Source organism: Talpa occidentalis, unplaced genomic scaffold, assembly GCF_014898055.3.
Source record: "Talpa occidentalis isolate TD23 unplaced genomic scaffold, MPIMG_talOcc4v2.1 talOcc4.6, whole genome shotgun sequence".
Taxonomy (NCBI): Eukaryota; Metazoa; Chordata; class Mammalia; order Eulipotyphla; family Talpidae; genus Talpa; species Talpa occidentalis.
In genome coordinates this window covers 105,997,682-106,013,667 of record NW_023604972.1, presented here as the reverse complement: position 1 = coordinate 106,013,667, position 15,986 = coordinate 105,997,682, and the positions used below count along the sequence as shown (strand labels likewise).

The 15,986-nt window shown below is 38.4% G+C and overlaps 1 protein-coding gene across 2 annotated transcripts; it reads right to left on the bottom strand.

Moving 5' to 3' along the window:
* Positions 1-1,238: 1,238 nt before the first annotated feature.
* On the bottom strand, positions 1,239-14,418 carry RFESD (Rieske Fe-S domain containing). Of its 2 annotated transcripts, none has more exons than XM_037530328.2 (4): positions 14,368-14,418; positions 5,029-5,204; positions 4,857-4,891; positions 1,239-2,220 (listed from the first exon to the last, which is right to left on the bottom strand). In XM_037530328.2, exons 2-4 carry the CDS (start codon positions 5,201-5,203, stop codon positions 1,957-1,959), a joined length of 474 nt encoding a protein of 157 aa, XP_037386225.1. In that variant the 5' UTR covers position 5,204; positions 14,368-14,418; the 3' UTR covers positions 1,239-1,956. The 2 variants fall into 2 exon arrangements, with proteins under 2 accessions (XP_037386225.1, XP_054544178.1); XM_054688203.1 differs by lacking the exon at positions 14,368-14,418 and adding an exon at positions 14,007-14,169.
* Positions 14,419-15,986: the final 1,568 nt, after the last annotated feature.

Sequence of the window (15,986 nt, the reverse complement as noted above, 5' to 3'; positions counted from 1 at the left end):
GTCATGGCTTTGCCTGCAGAAGGTACTCTGGTTTCTTCCATGTATTTTATTTCCCTTTATTTTATTTTTTTTTTGTGTGTGTGTGTTTATTTTATATAATTCTTACATCATTTTTTGTTTTTACACAATGTATGCATTTTCATTTTGGTTATATTCCCTACACAATTGCACCCCCCTTATTTTGACCCTAATCCGTCCTCTCCCCCCACGTAGTATGTCTCTGGTTTATAGTTGCTTGTTGATTTTGATTTTTTTTATTATAATTAGTCTTTTTCCTGGTCCCTTATTTAGGTTTTCTAAATTCCTGCTATGAGTGAGACTATCCGGTATTTTTCTTTTCCTTTCTGGCTTATTTTGCTGAGCATGATCCCTTCCAGCTCCATCCATGTTGTTGCAAATTGCATGAGTTTATCTTGTTTGATTGCTGAGTAATATTCCATTGTGTGTGTGTGTGTGTGTGTATATATATATATATACATACCACATCTTCTCGATCCAGTCTTTCCCATGTATTTTAAATTCTGGACATGAACTAAGACCAGACTTGTCACTGAAACATTAGCACCTGATATAATATGCTGGGATGTACCCAGAGATGGTGCTTCCTAGTAAGTAGCTGGTGCCATAAACATATAAAAAGCTCAAGCTTGGCTCTTTAGTAGTAGTCTGAGAAATGAGTAGCAACTGTTTTATTACCTAATGTTACCCATGTTCCAAAGAAAAGGAAATGTAATAATCTGTAGCAAAGAGATCTGTAAGCAGAGTCTTAATGATAGATATTTGATTCACTTACTTTTACAATAAGGGAGAGTCCAGACGTGCCCGTTATAATGTTAAGGAGCCTTAATTCAATTAGATGCCACTAACATTACTGTGTTTGAGACTAGGTTCCAATCTTAACAAACAGCTCTTCTCAAATTCATAGTCTGCTCATCCTCATTCTTTCTGGTCCCATTTACTTGTATAATCTATGATACGCTGTCACGTTTTGAATGTTTATCACCCAGGGTGTTATTCTAAATATTTAACAACTAGTACTCTGTGGGCACTTGGCAACCAGAACAGGCCAGGTCATAAATAACTGGCAGGGTAAAAGCAGGGTGAACAACTGAAAATCAATCCTTCTGTGAATTCAGCAGAAGGACACTGAGGAGCAAGACCCCACATCTCTTCTTTCTGTAATATTTACCTTCTATCTGTAATATTTAATATTTACACACATGCACAAGGTGCTCAACATTTTAAAAACACTTTATTTGAAAATTTCATATAGGCATTCAATGTACTTTGGCTCAATGAATGGGAGACTATACCAGAGAGAAAGTGAGTCAAGTTTATTGAATCAAGTTTTGGTGTCCAGAGCATTGATTTCTTATTTTTAGATTCAGTGTATAAACTGATCTCATTTGGGGAGAGTTTTTTTTAAAGTCTAAAATATAAACTATATATTTTGAAGAATTAAACAAGATTAAAGCATTTCAGCATATTTAAATTTTACCTTAAAATGTAATAATAATAATAATAGGAAGGTGGAGAACTGAAGTTGGATGACTACACTATTCTATTTACTTTGTATATATTGACACTTTTCCATAATAAAGTCTGGTCTGTATATTAAATAGGAATTTCTTTTTCCAGGCAACATATTTTCTCATGAGACCTTTCTTTTTTACCCTTTCATTTTAGATTATTCCACATTACTTTCTTTCATCCTTATTAAACTGCACATTCTAAATCTATAACCTTCTAATCAATCTAGAGGATGAAATATATTTAACAGATCCTGATAATCCTTACATCATACTAAGTATATGTGCCTTTAAATCTCTTGGTTTCACTGAGTTTAAAAGTAATAAAATACATCTATGTTGGACAAAGAATCATCCTTAGCATTGAGACATAATTATTTTAAAAATATTTTTAAAATATATACAATTGTCATTGCCATATAATTTATCAGGAAGAAGTCTGAATTACCTTGAAGTCTCCAGTGGCATAAAAATCAGAGTCACATTTAAAAGATTCATTAGAAAGAGTCACATAGATATTCCCCTTGTCCACTGTCACCGTATGAATCCTTTGCTTTATTCCTTTGGAGCACCACTTGGGTTTTGCTGATGGATCTTTGGGGTTTATTGACTGATACAGTCCTTCTCCTGTTGCCAAAGTAATTTTATATTTATGCCAGGGGCAAACTATACATGCTCGTCCATCAAAATCCTGGGGAAGAAAATAATTTATTTAATAGTCTCACATCATGATAAACCTTGGGCTCAAAACAGAATCCCTTATAGAAGAACCAGGTTAAAGAACAGGTTAGCTTCCTTTTCTCCCTCCCAACCTTATCTGAGCAGTCATCAAGTCGTTTTGCAGTGTATTAGAAACCCAGTCTGTTAGAGCTCTATCAGAAGATAACTAGCTCTGGCAACTAGAGCATGTGACTGCCTCTGTGCTGCTCTTTATAGATGTTAATGTCACTGCTTTTTAGTAGATGTTAATGTCACTTCCTTGACAGAAAAGGGGCAAGGCCTTCAAGTGCAGCTAAAGGACTGTTCACTGGCTACTGAAAGAATGGTAAGTTTCAGATATACATTGAGAGGTTACTAAAGGCTCATATGATTATGGATGCTAACTGAAGAGCCCTTTATGATCCAAAGTAGTTAATTCCCAACTTTTTAACTGTCTTAAAACAGAACTTCTCAAAAACATGTTTAGAGAACACTAGAATCACCTAGGTCTTGTTTAAATGCAGATCTTGTTTAAATTCTGTAGGTCTACAGAAAGGGCCCAGGATTCTGCATTTCCAAGAAACTCCAGGTAATACCCATGTTGCTGGACTTTGGACCAAACTTTGAGAAGCAAGATCTTACAGCTCTCATTATGGTCTGGAACTGAGGAAAATTCTTCCACCACATATCAAATGCTTGCATTTTTCTATACAGGCATACTGATACAGTACAGCTAGCAAACATTTCCATTTCCACAGTTCATAAGTATGTCCCTAAACATTAGGACAGGGATGGACTCAGACAGAGATCAAGTATAAAGAGAATGAAATACTAAGTTCAAGCTTTACTTTGTACGAGAGTGGGGAGAAGGGGAAAATTACCAGTTTCATGAAATAAGGAATAAATCAGGGAGCTAGTTTGGGAATATAAGAAATTAAGATAATTCTCCTTTCCTTTCTCAGTTTACCTTCAATGTGTGCTTTTTCTTTCTTAAATATATATATGTTTATTACATTGTAAATGTAATATATATGTGCTTGTAAAAAAATTCATACTGTACATAAATGTTTGAAAATGAAAGTGAATTGGTATTTTTAATTAATTTCATTAGACCTATTATTCTATAACTTTCTTTTTAGCACTCAAAATATATTGTTGACATCTCTCCATACCAACAAATACAGATCTGCCTCATTAATTTAATGGCTGTCTTGTATTCCATTGCATGGTTAATTAATTTATTTAACTTTCTTACTGCAACATTTAGGTAGCATATGTGAAGGGTATCTCTGAATAAAAATTAAGATTGATTTCTAAAAACCATTCGAGTTGACTTCAATTTTCATTACAATAATGCTTCAATAACTCTCTCATGTTCTCTCTCTCTCCATCTCTCTCTCTTCTCTCTCTCTCTCTCTCTCTCACACACAATTTTTCCCCCAAGTACAAGTAGTTTATTTAGGAGGTAATCCCAGGAAATACCAGTTATAGAGTGGGTAAGTCAAGGAAGAGGAAGAAGCTAATAAATGATTTAGAGAGACAAGAGAAGGATTTATAATTGAACTATCACTGTGAGCACTTGAAGCAATTCTCTGCAGTTCAGGCCAACTCAAAGGAGGTTCAGCCACAGCAGGGTAGAGACTATGTGATGACCACAACCTGCCACAGCCAGGAAGCAAGTCCTCTTTGTTGTTCCAGCTTTTTAAACTATAACTTTTCATTTCCTTGTAAACATTTTTTGGTAACCTTTTTTTATTGAGGTAACACTGGTTTGTGACACTGTATATGATTTAGGGGTATAGGTTCACACCTTTTCAAATGTAAGTTAACCATATCATACCCACCACCAAAGCCCCCAGAATCCTCCACTATAACCCAAGGGTCTCTTTCCCCTTCTGCTCCCCACCTGCCATTATATATATATATGTGTGTGTGTGTGTATGTATATATATATATACACACATATATGTATGTATATATATACACATACACACACACACATACATACACATACACACACACAAATACATACACACATATAAATGAATTTGTTCAATTATATCTGTGGAGTAGATATCTGAGTATAATTGCTAGATTAGAAAAATGTATATTCCTGATACTGGTGAAATAGTTTTCTTTAGATTATAGGGTTGTGAATTCCTAGCATATTAGAAATTCTACCCAGGGCATAAAAATATTGGTCGGACCCAAACACTTTCATATAAAATGGAATAAAATAGGAACTACAGGGCCTCCCCGGTGGCGCAGTGGTTGAGCGCTGGGTTGTGAAGCTGCCCGCAGCCTCTGCAGCGCTGGTTCAATCCCCGGCTGCTCCCCAGCCACCAGAGGAGGGTCCCCCATGGTGCGCAGACCTCTCCTGCAGCCCGCTGCTTCCCTCAGCAGTGTACTTCGGTCCTTCTGCCTGCTCTGCTCCCTGCTCTGGCTCTGGTGAATTCTCTTACCCTCCCGCGCTTCTGACTGTACCCAGTGCTTGCATAAATAAATAAATAAATAAATAAATAAATAAATAAATAAATAAATAAATCTTAAAAAAAAAAAAGACAGGAACTACAAAAAAAAAAAAAGGGAATATTTGAGTTTGTTGAGAATAGATTGAATTTTACATACCTCTATTTCTCCCAAATGTAAAGGTCCTCCTGAATCTGAAAGGGAATTGAATATTATATCCAGTCACTAAAAAAATAGAAATTCTGATAGGTTTGTGCCTAGGAAACAAACAGGTTTACAAATGAAAAATGGACTCTTACATTATACATCAATAAAAAGAATACAATCTTACGGTAACAGCGAATATCCATAGCATGATATTCCCCTCTGTGGTAGAAAATAACCACTTCTCTGTCATGGACAACAGCTGTCATTCTTTCCATTTTTTTAATGTCATCTTCTCTGCCAACACAGACTGGAGAATATTCCTTTATTTCAGGATCTTGAGGAGAGCCACTAAGATCCATGCTAGTTGAGAAAAAGGAAAAAGAAAAGAAATATAATTGCAAGTAGACTTCACTAGACTGGATGCTGAGACTGTTGTAAATCTGATTTCTCTGAGAGTGATAGGGGTATTTTCTTGTAACCATATAACATAAATGCTGGCTCATAGGCATAATTTTGAGTTAGAGACTCCTAAAGTTGCCAAAATATAAAGACTCCCCAATCTGAGGCTAGATTCACAGGAGACTCAGTTCAAGCACAAGATACAAAGTTTAGACCTCCAAAGACACAGAGACTACTCTTTCACTACTCTTTTATGCCCTATTAAATCCAATGATAAACAGCATTTGATTAGCAGTGTTGTCTTAAGCTTTCAGCTTGGTTTTGCCTGCAGTGGAGGGGATGGAGGTAGGGATCAGACAGATATTCTAGCAGGAAGCGACTGGTGTGAACAGACACCTGTCATTTTCACAGATACAACTCAGAGACCTGTATGATTCAAGAGCATGGCCATAGTCTGATAATTCCATGAGATAAAGAAACATCAAGATATATCAGTGTCAGGATTTTGCATCTCATGTGGAGGAGTTTCCTAAAAGCCTCTCTTATGGGGGTATTCTATGATGGTTCCTCAATTTTAAAAAGATATATCTTGTTTTGCCAGAAATGTATCCTTTCTTCACTCCTAACCCCAAATCTATCATACTATTCCCACCCTATTTCCATTAGAGTTGCCATTCAGAAAGTTTCTAGAAACATTCTTTCCCTATCTCAACACAGAGACTGGTCATTTTGACTATAACTTTCAAAAAGTGTTAAGAACCGTGTATAATCTTCTTAGAGTTGACAAAGAGCTTTCTCCTGGAGGCAAGTGATATTTTGAATCTTTGCATGCAATGAAATAAAAATCACAAGACAGAAACTGAGACCACTCAAGGGTTTTAATTTCCCCTCTTATTTCCTAATAATCCCATTATGAGATATCCCTTCTAGAGAATGGGAATCTTCATTCACCAGGACAATACCCTCTAGGAATTGACTGGGTATTGCAACTGACACAAGATAGTCTCACTCTACGATGTGGGAAGACAAAAGAGAGGCTTCCTATAACATTCAGGTATGAGATCCTACAGGTCCATGGACATTGTTTCAGAGCAGGGTTACTAAAATCCCTTATGTATGATAGAAATTAAAGGTTCATTTTTTTTTTAAAGGACAAGTTACACTTCTGAGCAATTGTTCTATTTAATCTTCATTTTATTTTTTTAAAGATTTATTTATTTTTATATAAGAACTGGGGTACAGGCCAGAGGTGTGGGAGGGTGAGAGGATTCGCCAAAGAACAGAGAGCAGAACAGGCAGGCAGGCTGAAATACACTGCTGAGGGGAGCAGCAGGAAAGACAGGAGAGGTCTGCTGTGCCATGTGGGTTTCTCCCTGGCCGGCCAGGAATCAAACCCTCTGCAGAGGCTGCGGACAGCTTCACAGTGCTATGCTCAACCCACTGTGCCACCAGGGAGGCCCCATGATAACATTTAACCACAACTTTTATTTTTGGGACAGAGATGGACAAGTTTCTTCACAATTTATTTAGTGAGGAATATAGGCGTGAAAAAGCAGGGAGGCAAATTTCTCAAAAAGTGACTACTGACAATCTTTGAGCACAGAATTATAAAAGAAAATGTTCAACAATGGATGTTCAGATTCTCCTTCTACAAAGTTCTCTGTACTCATTAGAGATGATCACTCATTTGATAAATATTTTCTGAACACTATGTGACTGTTACTTCAGGGCATAAATTAAAAAAGGTCTCTGCCTGCTTGTAAATTATATTCTAGTTGGTGAGATCAGTAATAATAAAAATGAAAATAATGTAATTAGTAGTATCATGAAAAAAACAAAATGGGTAGTATGAGAGCAAAAGGGGGAAGCCATTTTTCAAAGGAAAGCCTGGGACTGGGACTCTGAGATGATAGTTGAACTGAAACTTGAAAAATGCAAATGAACGAGTCATGCTCAGAGCTGGAAGGAGAAAACTCCGGGTGAAACAAATAATAAATACTAAAGCCTGAAGGAAAGAAGAAAACAAGGCTTGGTTAAAGAGGAATGAAAGAGAGACTAGCCCATAATGAGACTGGTAGGACAGACAGGTCATGCACCCCTGTGTGTGGAGTCTATTCTAAGAGCAATAGGAAGGCACTGAAGGGTGCAAGGCTGGCAAGTATGATGCAGGCTGTTTTTAAAAGAATGCCCAGGCTGTGTGGAAAATAGACTGTGGCACAATAAGAGCAGAAGCACAGAAATGAGAAAGTTATTGTAGTGGTCCATGGGAGAGAAGACAGTGGTAACACTCTGGGGGAGAAAAAAATAGCAATAATAACTGTTGTTACAGATATATTGTGCTAACCACATGTCAGGCACTATTTTAAAACTTTATATTTATTTAGTTCTTTTAATCCCCCAACATACTACTATAAAAAAGGTATTAAAATTTTACAGGGAGAAAATTGAGTGAGGCACAGAGGTTAGACTGATTAACTGGAATAAAGGAGTCACAGAGGGAAAAAAAAAAGAATAGTTGTAAAGCTTTAGGTTTGTGCAACCTGATGGATTATGGGTCTGATGTTAAAAACTAAGAAAAAGTTGGTATTTTGCAGGGATGGAAAGTTAAAAACTAGATTTCATCCATATTGAGTTTGAGATACCTACCAGACATCCAAGGGAAGATATTAAGTCAACAGTGGATTTATGAGATGAGTTGAGAATAATTTGAGAAGAGAAACTGGGGAGTTTTCAAGTAAAGAAATCCAACAGAATCAGTTGGAGAGGCAGCACAGACAGGGGAGAGGGACTAACTAGTACAATTCCTGAAGCGCACCAACATGTAAAGGCCAGGTGAAAGAGAGGCTGAAGTAAGGCCAGGCCAACAGAGGTCCAATCTATTGCCAATCAAATGAAATTCATTAAATGCTCCTTGCCTAGCTTATATTCTCCTTGAATGGCAAATAGATGGTAACCCAGCACAAAAGGCAGACGAGTTAAAATTTACTCTAATGATTATGCTTTGCAAAATAAGCCAGAAAGAAAAAGAAAAATATCAGGGCCTCCCCGGTGGTGCAGCGGTTGAGCGCTGGGTTGCGAAGATGCCCGCAGCCTCTGCAGCGCCGGTTCCATCCCCGGCTGCTCCCCGGCCACGGGAGGAGGGTCCCGCATGGCGCGCAGACCTCTCCTGCCGCCCGCTGCTCCCCTCAGCAGTGTACTTCAGTCCTTCTGCCTGCTCTGCTCCCCGCTCTGGCTCTGGTGAATTCTCTCACCCTCCCGCGCTTCTGACTGTACCCAGTGCTTGTAAAATAAATAAATAAATCTTAAAAAAAAAGAAAAATATCAGATGGTTTCACTTATAGGAGGAATGTAGAGGAAGCAAATAAGGGATCAGAAAAAAGAATAACTATAATAAAGTAAAAATCAAAATCAACAGGCAACCATAGACCAGAGACATTCTGTAGGAGTGGAGGAAGCACAAGGGTCTATGGTGATGGTGCGTGGGTGAACTGGTGGTGGGAATTTCACAGGAAATCATGCATTGTACAAAAATGAAGGATAATGTAATGAATAAATATATATAAATAATAAAATTTACTCTAATGCAGGCTACCTCTGTATTAAACAATGAATGACATATGATGAAAAGAGGTTTCCTTGGAAACTGTGTCCATAAAGAGCTGAACCTACTCTATACTCTTCCTTCTAATTTCACTTACTCCTAAACCTCCACTCTCCTTGAAATCAAATACTGGTTAGCATCCAAGTAAGAGCTCACATTCAAAATACAATGATTACAACTCCTCCCCCACCTCCGTAATTCTAAAGATCATCTCCCATACCACTCTTAAATATTCTTTTCACCAAGTAGTTTTAAAAACACCACTTTTTTGCTTTTTTAAAAGCAAAAGGTAGGAAAAACAAAAAACTAAGAAATTTCTCAATAGGAAGTTTGCTGGGACTGGCTCAAGGATCAAGTCCTTGAATCAAAATGATTCATACATATTACTGGGATTAATTCTTCAAAACCCACAGTTAAACACTTAAGCAGCCTTTCACATGGCATATGTATGCATTTCCAGCCCAACATGACTCTTCAACTTAACATCTCCTATGTTCCAAAACAGAACATAAAAAATTCCATAGGTTGTTGCAATGCTAGGTTTACCCAACATTTTCATTTTCAGTTTTAAGAACTTTATTATTTTATGGATGTTTATGTGGTGCAGACAACTTAAGAAGTGCTCTTTCTGCCCTAATCAAGATAAAGAATCACATGTGGAAAAAGAAAAGGAAGTGAACCAATATGATTGTCCACGTTAGTTGCAGAGACCCAGCAGCTCTTAAACAGGAGGAGGCGTGCCATTGAATGCTCCCCATATTAGGCACACATACAGCTGTCTACAACTTAAGACATCTGACAAGACTGTAAATCACGTGTCAACTTCAAATGAATATTCTAATTTTAGAAAGATAATTCTTTATCATCCACATCTTCTTCAAGTACAGCAATATTGTCATATATCAGAGGAAGTTATACAGAATGATGATGGGCCTTTCCTTGATAATAGAAACCTCCCATTTAAATTTCACTTAAATCTGAAGTTAACATTTTACATACAAATACAAATACACATTCAGCCTATTTAAAAGGGGGCACTTGGAATTTACTATACTGAGCTTAGAATGGTTACAAATTATACACAGATACTTTCCCAACAAGAGGAAAAAGGTGTTAATGGCCATGGCAACAGGTTTCAGCATTCTGCAGAGAATTTTCCCTATGGCTTTTTCAATTATTTATTTCATCCTATATGACTGCTGAAAGTTTGCAAACACCAGGAATAAAGCAGCATGGCTTATTTAATAAAACATAAAAACTATTATTCCAAAGTTAAAATCTCTGTTTTAGTATCTCAGTGAGCTCTAGAAAATAGGAATTTACAGACCAATGTTGTGAGAGGGGCAGTGCTAAGCCATGAGGAAGACAGACATAAGGTATCATGTAAGCCTGCTCTCCCAAACTGAGATGTTTGTGTATGTATGCTGATGGGGGGAGACAGGAGCTTTGAATTAACATATAAAGGAAAACACTACACAAATTAAGTTTAGGAAATAACAGATGTCTTATTTGTTCCCTGAAGTTTGCATTGGTAACCCTTAAGCTAATTGATCTACTATGCTTTTTTTAAAGGATGGAAATAACTAACACATAAGCTGTTTTTAAAATTTATTTCACAATAAAAATACAATGTTTCTAAGAAAAGGTAAAGAGGACTATGGCCATGATTTTCTGGGTTAGCCATGGATGACAGGAGACTGGAATACTACATTTCTAAACAGTTATCTGGTTTTAGTTGATTTGGGCAGGTACCCAAAGAGCACAAATTGATCAAGTCATAGTATTTACCTCCATAGAGTGGGACATGCAACCTGTATCACATTTTGTGACAGAACACACAGAGGCACAGCAGTGATAAGGAAAATGAGAACACAAGTAACATAAAGAGGGGGAAATAATGTGCTGGGGAAGGAAAGAAATGTACATATAACCAGCCAGAGCTTAAGATTCAGAATTGATGAAGACTGACTATAAATCAGTATGAAAATGCCAAATAACCACAAATTATGGGCAAGAGACAAAAATTTCACAGGTGAGATTTGAATGGCAATAATCATAGTATCGATGTTCAAACCTCTACGTGTGAAAAAGGAATGTAAAACAAAGTCACAAATGGGTACTATTTTCATCACACTGGAAAAAAAAATGATACCAAGTATTGGCGAGGACATGGAGCAACTGGTAGTCTAGTACTATCTAGTAAACACTCAGTATATTTCAGAGAAACATGATAGGTACATCATAAGACATGTATAAAAATGGCTTTAAGAGCAAAATACAAGTAACAACTGAAAATCTACCAATATTAGAACGGATTGTTTTTACGTTCATTCAGTGGAATGCTGTACACTGAAAAAATGTATTGCTACCAAAAAAATGCATGGCCATATCCAGTTTGGATTACTTTCAAAAAAGTACCTTAAAATGGCAAAAGAAAAAAAAAAAAGAATTCACAGCATACTTTATTAGCGCAACACAGAAAAACCAAACAATATTATAATTTATGGATATGTGTATATAAGGTAACTTTATAAACAAAAGCAAGGGGATTTAGTACACACAAAATTTGTTACATGTCTCCAAAAATCACATTCAGTCTTATATTTAAAATTACTCTCTTCAATATTTAAGTTGTAACCTACTTTATATTTTTATGTAGCAAATGATGCAAAATCGAAGAGAAAGATTTTAAAAGCACTTTTTAATCCTCTAGAATGTGGCTGTGCATAGACAGTGAACAAACTGAGAATACTGTACAGCTTATTTCAAAATTTGCCCTAACGAGGCGGGGGGAAAATAAATGAATACTTTTTTTTTACTTTTCTTTATTCAAGCCAGAACTAGAAAAGAAATACTGGTATCATGCAAGTAACAAAATACATGAGATGTGGAGTAGCATCAAACGTTAATTAGTCTTCCTTCTCTCAAATTTCAGAATATTTGCCATGTTTACTCCTAAGGAAAACTGTAGTGAATTTTGCAGGGGCTGATAAGAAATGAGCAGAGAAGGCTGGGGTTAAATGATAAAGGTTTCATAGAACTATGATTACAGACTTGTATTTTGCTTAGAATATTATCTCATTCTTCAAATAATTGTTCCCTCTCTGCATCATAAGTGGTGCTCTTTATTTATGATATCTGGTGACTATTTATAATTAACACCCATATTGTTCTTAATTAAATATTGTGAATATCATCGGCCAGTCAGACAATAAAGAGTCCATGTGTACACCTTCATTACTGTTACTTTGTCATATGCTCCCACACATTTCCTCTATTTTGAGTCTGCTTTAAGATAGGATAATCTTAAGTGAATAAAAAGAAAGTGAAAAATAAAACCATTTACTCAGTTGGAGGCCAGATGTAAAAAACTTCCTTCTGGAAAACTTATCTGTTTTTGTTCTACAGCCCAATACTTCAAGAAATATTTTTTTGACTGGTGCCTAAAATTAGGTTCCTAATGGTGATAACTTCATATAAAATTACAAATCCTCAGTCTCTACTATATACTTTTCCACCATAATGAATACATTCTAGTGGAATTTTTTAATTTATATAATAAAAATACAAGTCATTTGAATTTCCATTAAGACACCACAGACCAAAGGAGCCTGAAATTAAAGAAACTTAGTTGTTCTCCTCTTGAACACTGACTGTGGTACTTTTTACTAAGTCTGGGGACTTGGCCAACACATTATTAGAATGCACAGCTCCAGGGTGACCTTTGCTTTTAGGATTAGGGAAGAGAAATGCCTCACATAGCAGTTTTCCTATGTCATCAGAGAGCATAAAACCAGCTATTCTTCAGTGAATACATACCTCTTGGATACTAAGCATATATTGCTTCATAAATCCTCACAAAACTGCCAAATGTGTATTACCTATTTCCCATATGTTGAAATGGTTAAAGGATTTTTTAAAAATTTATCTTTATATATTTATACAAGCACTGGGTACAGTCAGAAGCGCGGGAGGGTGAGAGAATTCACCAGAGCCAGAGCGGGGAGCAGAGCAGGCAGAAGGACCGAAGTACACTGCTGAGGGGAGCAGTGGGCGGCAGGAGAGGTCTGCGGGCCATGTGGGACCCTCCTCTGGTGGCCGTGGCGCAGCCGGGGATCGAACCGGTGCTGCAGAGGCTGCGGGCACTTTACAACCCAGTACTCAACTGCTGCACCACCGGGGAGGCCCTTTATAAAGGATCTTTTTTTAAAGAAAAGCTTGTTACTCACAATGTAGCAGTGAAGATTCAAACCCAGATCGTATGAGACTAAATTTGGTGACGACTGATACATAAATCCTAACATTTCGCATAAGCAGCATCCACGGATTTATAAAAACACATGGCCTGCCAATAAACTACCTTGAAGGCACAAAACCCTAGCAAAGCAAAAAATTAAATACATAAAAGCAACACCAAAGATGATGATTTTTTAAAATTTAGTAACACTAATGTCCAATACTGGTGGCAATAAATGTTTAAAACGGAATATTTCCCTAATAATTTAATAAAATTCCTTAGCCCTCTGGAATCTGCCATCAAAGTGTGTGATATTAAGAAACCTGTCATCACCACACTGGCCCATCTGGATTTGAATCCCAAGTGGATGACTGAGGGCAAATAGCTAAATTTTGCTGGGCTGCAATTGCTGCGTCGTTAAGACATGCCACATAGAAATAAATGCTTCACTATACATCCGGTTTAAGCAGGACCCCCGCCATGGGACGTGCTCAAAATTAGCTGTCATCTCAAAGGCCCCTACAGTTTAGGGTTGATCAGTGCAGAGTTCTGGCTATCTTTAACATTTTATTTTATTGCTTTTTTGGTTTGGTCTTATTTTTTAATTTTCTTTTTATTTATATATATATTTTTACATCATTGTTCATTTTTAAACAATATTTGCTTCCCCCCCACCCCTCCCTCAGGTGCAGTCCCCATAGAGTTTCCTTCCCCAAGGCACCTGTGCACCATCACCTCAGTCCCCTGAGCTCCTCCCTCGCTCCCTCTGATCCCTCTCCCTCCTCCTCCCCTGCAGGATGTCTCTGGTTTATAATTGTCTGTTTTTCTGCAATGAGACCCATCAGCGCAGAGGAACACAGTGGCCTTCTGCGACTGGCTGCTTAGAAGTGCTGGACTGTCCTGCTAGCCAGCTTGAGGCGAGCACCTAGGTGCGCAGGGCTGCAGAAACCCTGGCACAGTTTTTATGCTTCCGAGCCCACAGATGCCAGGAAAGTTTGCAGTAAACGCCCCGCTGGCCCCACGGAGGCTGCAGATTCCGGGTGCGGCCCGTTCTCTAAGGTGCACACGCCTCGTAGGGCCTCTCCGTGCCGGGGCGCCACCGCCGGCGGGTTAACCGTTAACAGCGGGTCGGGACGCCCGCAGCGCGCGAGCCGCCGGGAGCAAAGGCCACCCGGGCAGCCGCCCTCGCCAGCGCAGCCGCCGCCGGAAGCCGCAGCGCGCGGCCCCGGCCCCGGCGGAAGCGCGGCCCTCGCCAGCCCGAGCCGGCGCGCGAGAACTGCACTTACCGTCCGCCCGTCCCTCGCTCCGCCTCCTCGAAACCCGCCCGCCGCGGCCCGAGCGCGATGCGACTGCGCGAGGCGAGGCTCTGGAGGCCGCTCCGAGCCTCCCGGGACGGCCGCGGCCGTCCACGTGACTCGAGGGCGCCCGGCCGGCCCCGCCCCGTGCCCGGCGGTGGACGGTCCACCTGCTGCCCAGGGCCCCGCGCGGGTGGTCGGAGCAGACGGTCTAAGAGCTGACCGTCTAGATCGTGTGTTGAACATTGTAATACTGTGGGTGGCATCTGTTTTCTACATGTTCGTTGATCTCGCACCACTTTTATCTAGATTTCAAATGCATTCAATAATCTCACTTCTAGAGATGTGGTGCATATACACCATGGAATATTACTCAGCATTCAAAAAAGATAAACACGTGCAATTTGCAGCAACATGGATGGCGCTGGAAGGGATCATGCTCAGCGAAATAAGCCAGAAAGAAAAAGAAAAATGTCGGATGGTCTCACTCATAGCAGGAATCTAGAAAACTTAAATAAGGGACCAGGAAAATGAGTAACTATAAGAAAGTGAAAATCAAAATCAACAAAAAACTATGAACCAGAGACACTCTATGGGGGGTAGGGGGTGGGGAGGGGAGGGATTGGGGCCAAAATAAGGGGGTTGCAATTGTATGGGGAATATAAAAATAAAATTTATTTAAAAAAATAATAATCTCACTTCTAGGACCTTAATTGCAAAAGTTTGTCACGATGCGCGTGTATTTACTAAATAATCAGGTATAAGGATGCCTATTACAAAGACTATCTAGGTGAGTCTGAATAGAGGCATATGGTTAAATAAAACATTGCATCACAATTTTATATAAGCATGAGGTGTTCATCATTGAGCATCAACATGTGTAAATACTGTATTAAATTCACCACTAAACAGCCTATTTTATGCTTCACCCATAGGACTGTCCATTTTGTCTCCGTTTACCCACTCCTTTATCCTTTCCCTTAGGTAACCATGAATTGGTCTCATAGTCCAAAGTTTACTTTTGCTTTCTTTAGTTGATCTGATTGTTTTCTCTGCATATCACATGTAATTGAAATCACATACAGTTTGTCTTTCTGGCTTACTTCACTTAGCATAATACCCTCTAATTGTTACTGCAAGTGCTAGGATTTCTTTTTAATAACTATATAGTATTCCATTATGTATATAAACTACATCTTCTTTACCCACTAGTAAGTAGGTGGTGTTCTTAAGTTGGTTCCAGCTCGTGGCTATAGTGAATAATACTGTAATAAACATGGGGTGCATAAATCTCTTTGGATTAGTGATTTTGTATTTTTCAGGTAAATACACAGAAATGGAATAACTGGATTGTATGGAATTTCTGCTTTTAATTTTTGAAAACTCTCCATACTGCTTTCCATAATGCCTGGACCAATTTACATTCCCATCAATAGTGAACAATAGTTCTCTTCTCTCCAAGTCCTCTCCAACACTTGTTTTCTGTCTTTCAGATAACAGCCATTCTCACAGGTTTTGATTACATTTCTCATTTTGTGTACCTATTTGAAACTGTCCAGCTCCAGAAACTGCTTGTAGGCAGTGTGAGTGACAGCAGGTGGAGGGCATTT

Bases quoted from the DNA above. Each gene is read 5' to 3' on its own strand.
- RFESD (XM_037530328.2), bottom strand. From the start codon at position 5,203: ATGGATCTTAGTGGCTCTCCTCAAGATCCTGAAATAAAGGAATATTCT. The intron at 4,892-5,028 runs GTAAGATTGTAT...ATTCCCTTTCAG, and splicing joins TATGGATATTCGCTGTTACC to ATTCAGGAGGACCTTTACAT. The intron at 2,221-4,856 runs GTATGTAAAATT...TTTCTTCCCCAG, and splicing joins TACATTTGGGAGAAATAGAG to GATTTTGATGGACGAGCATG.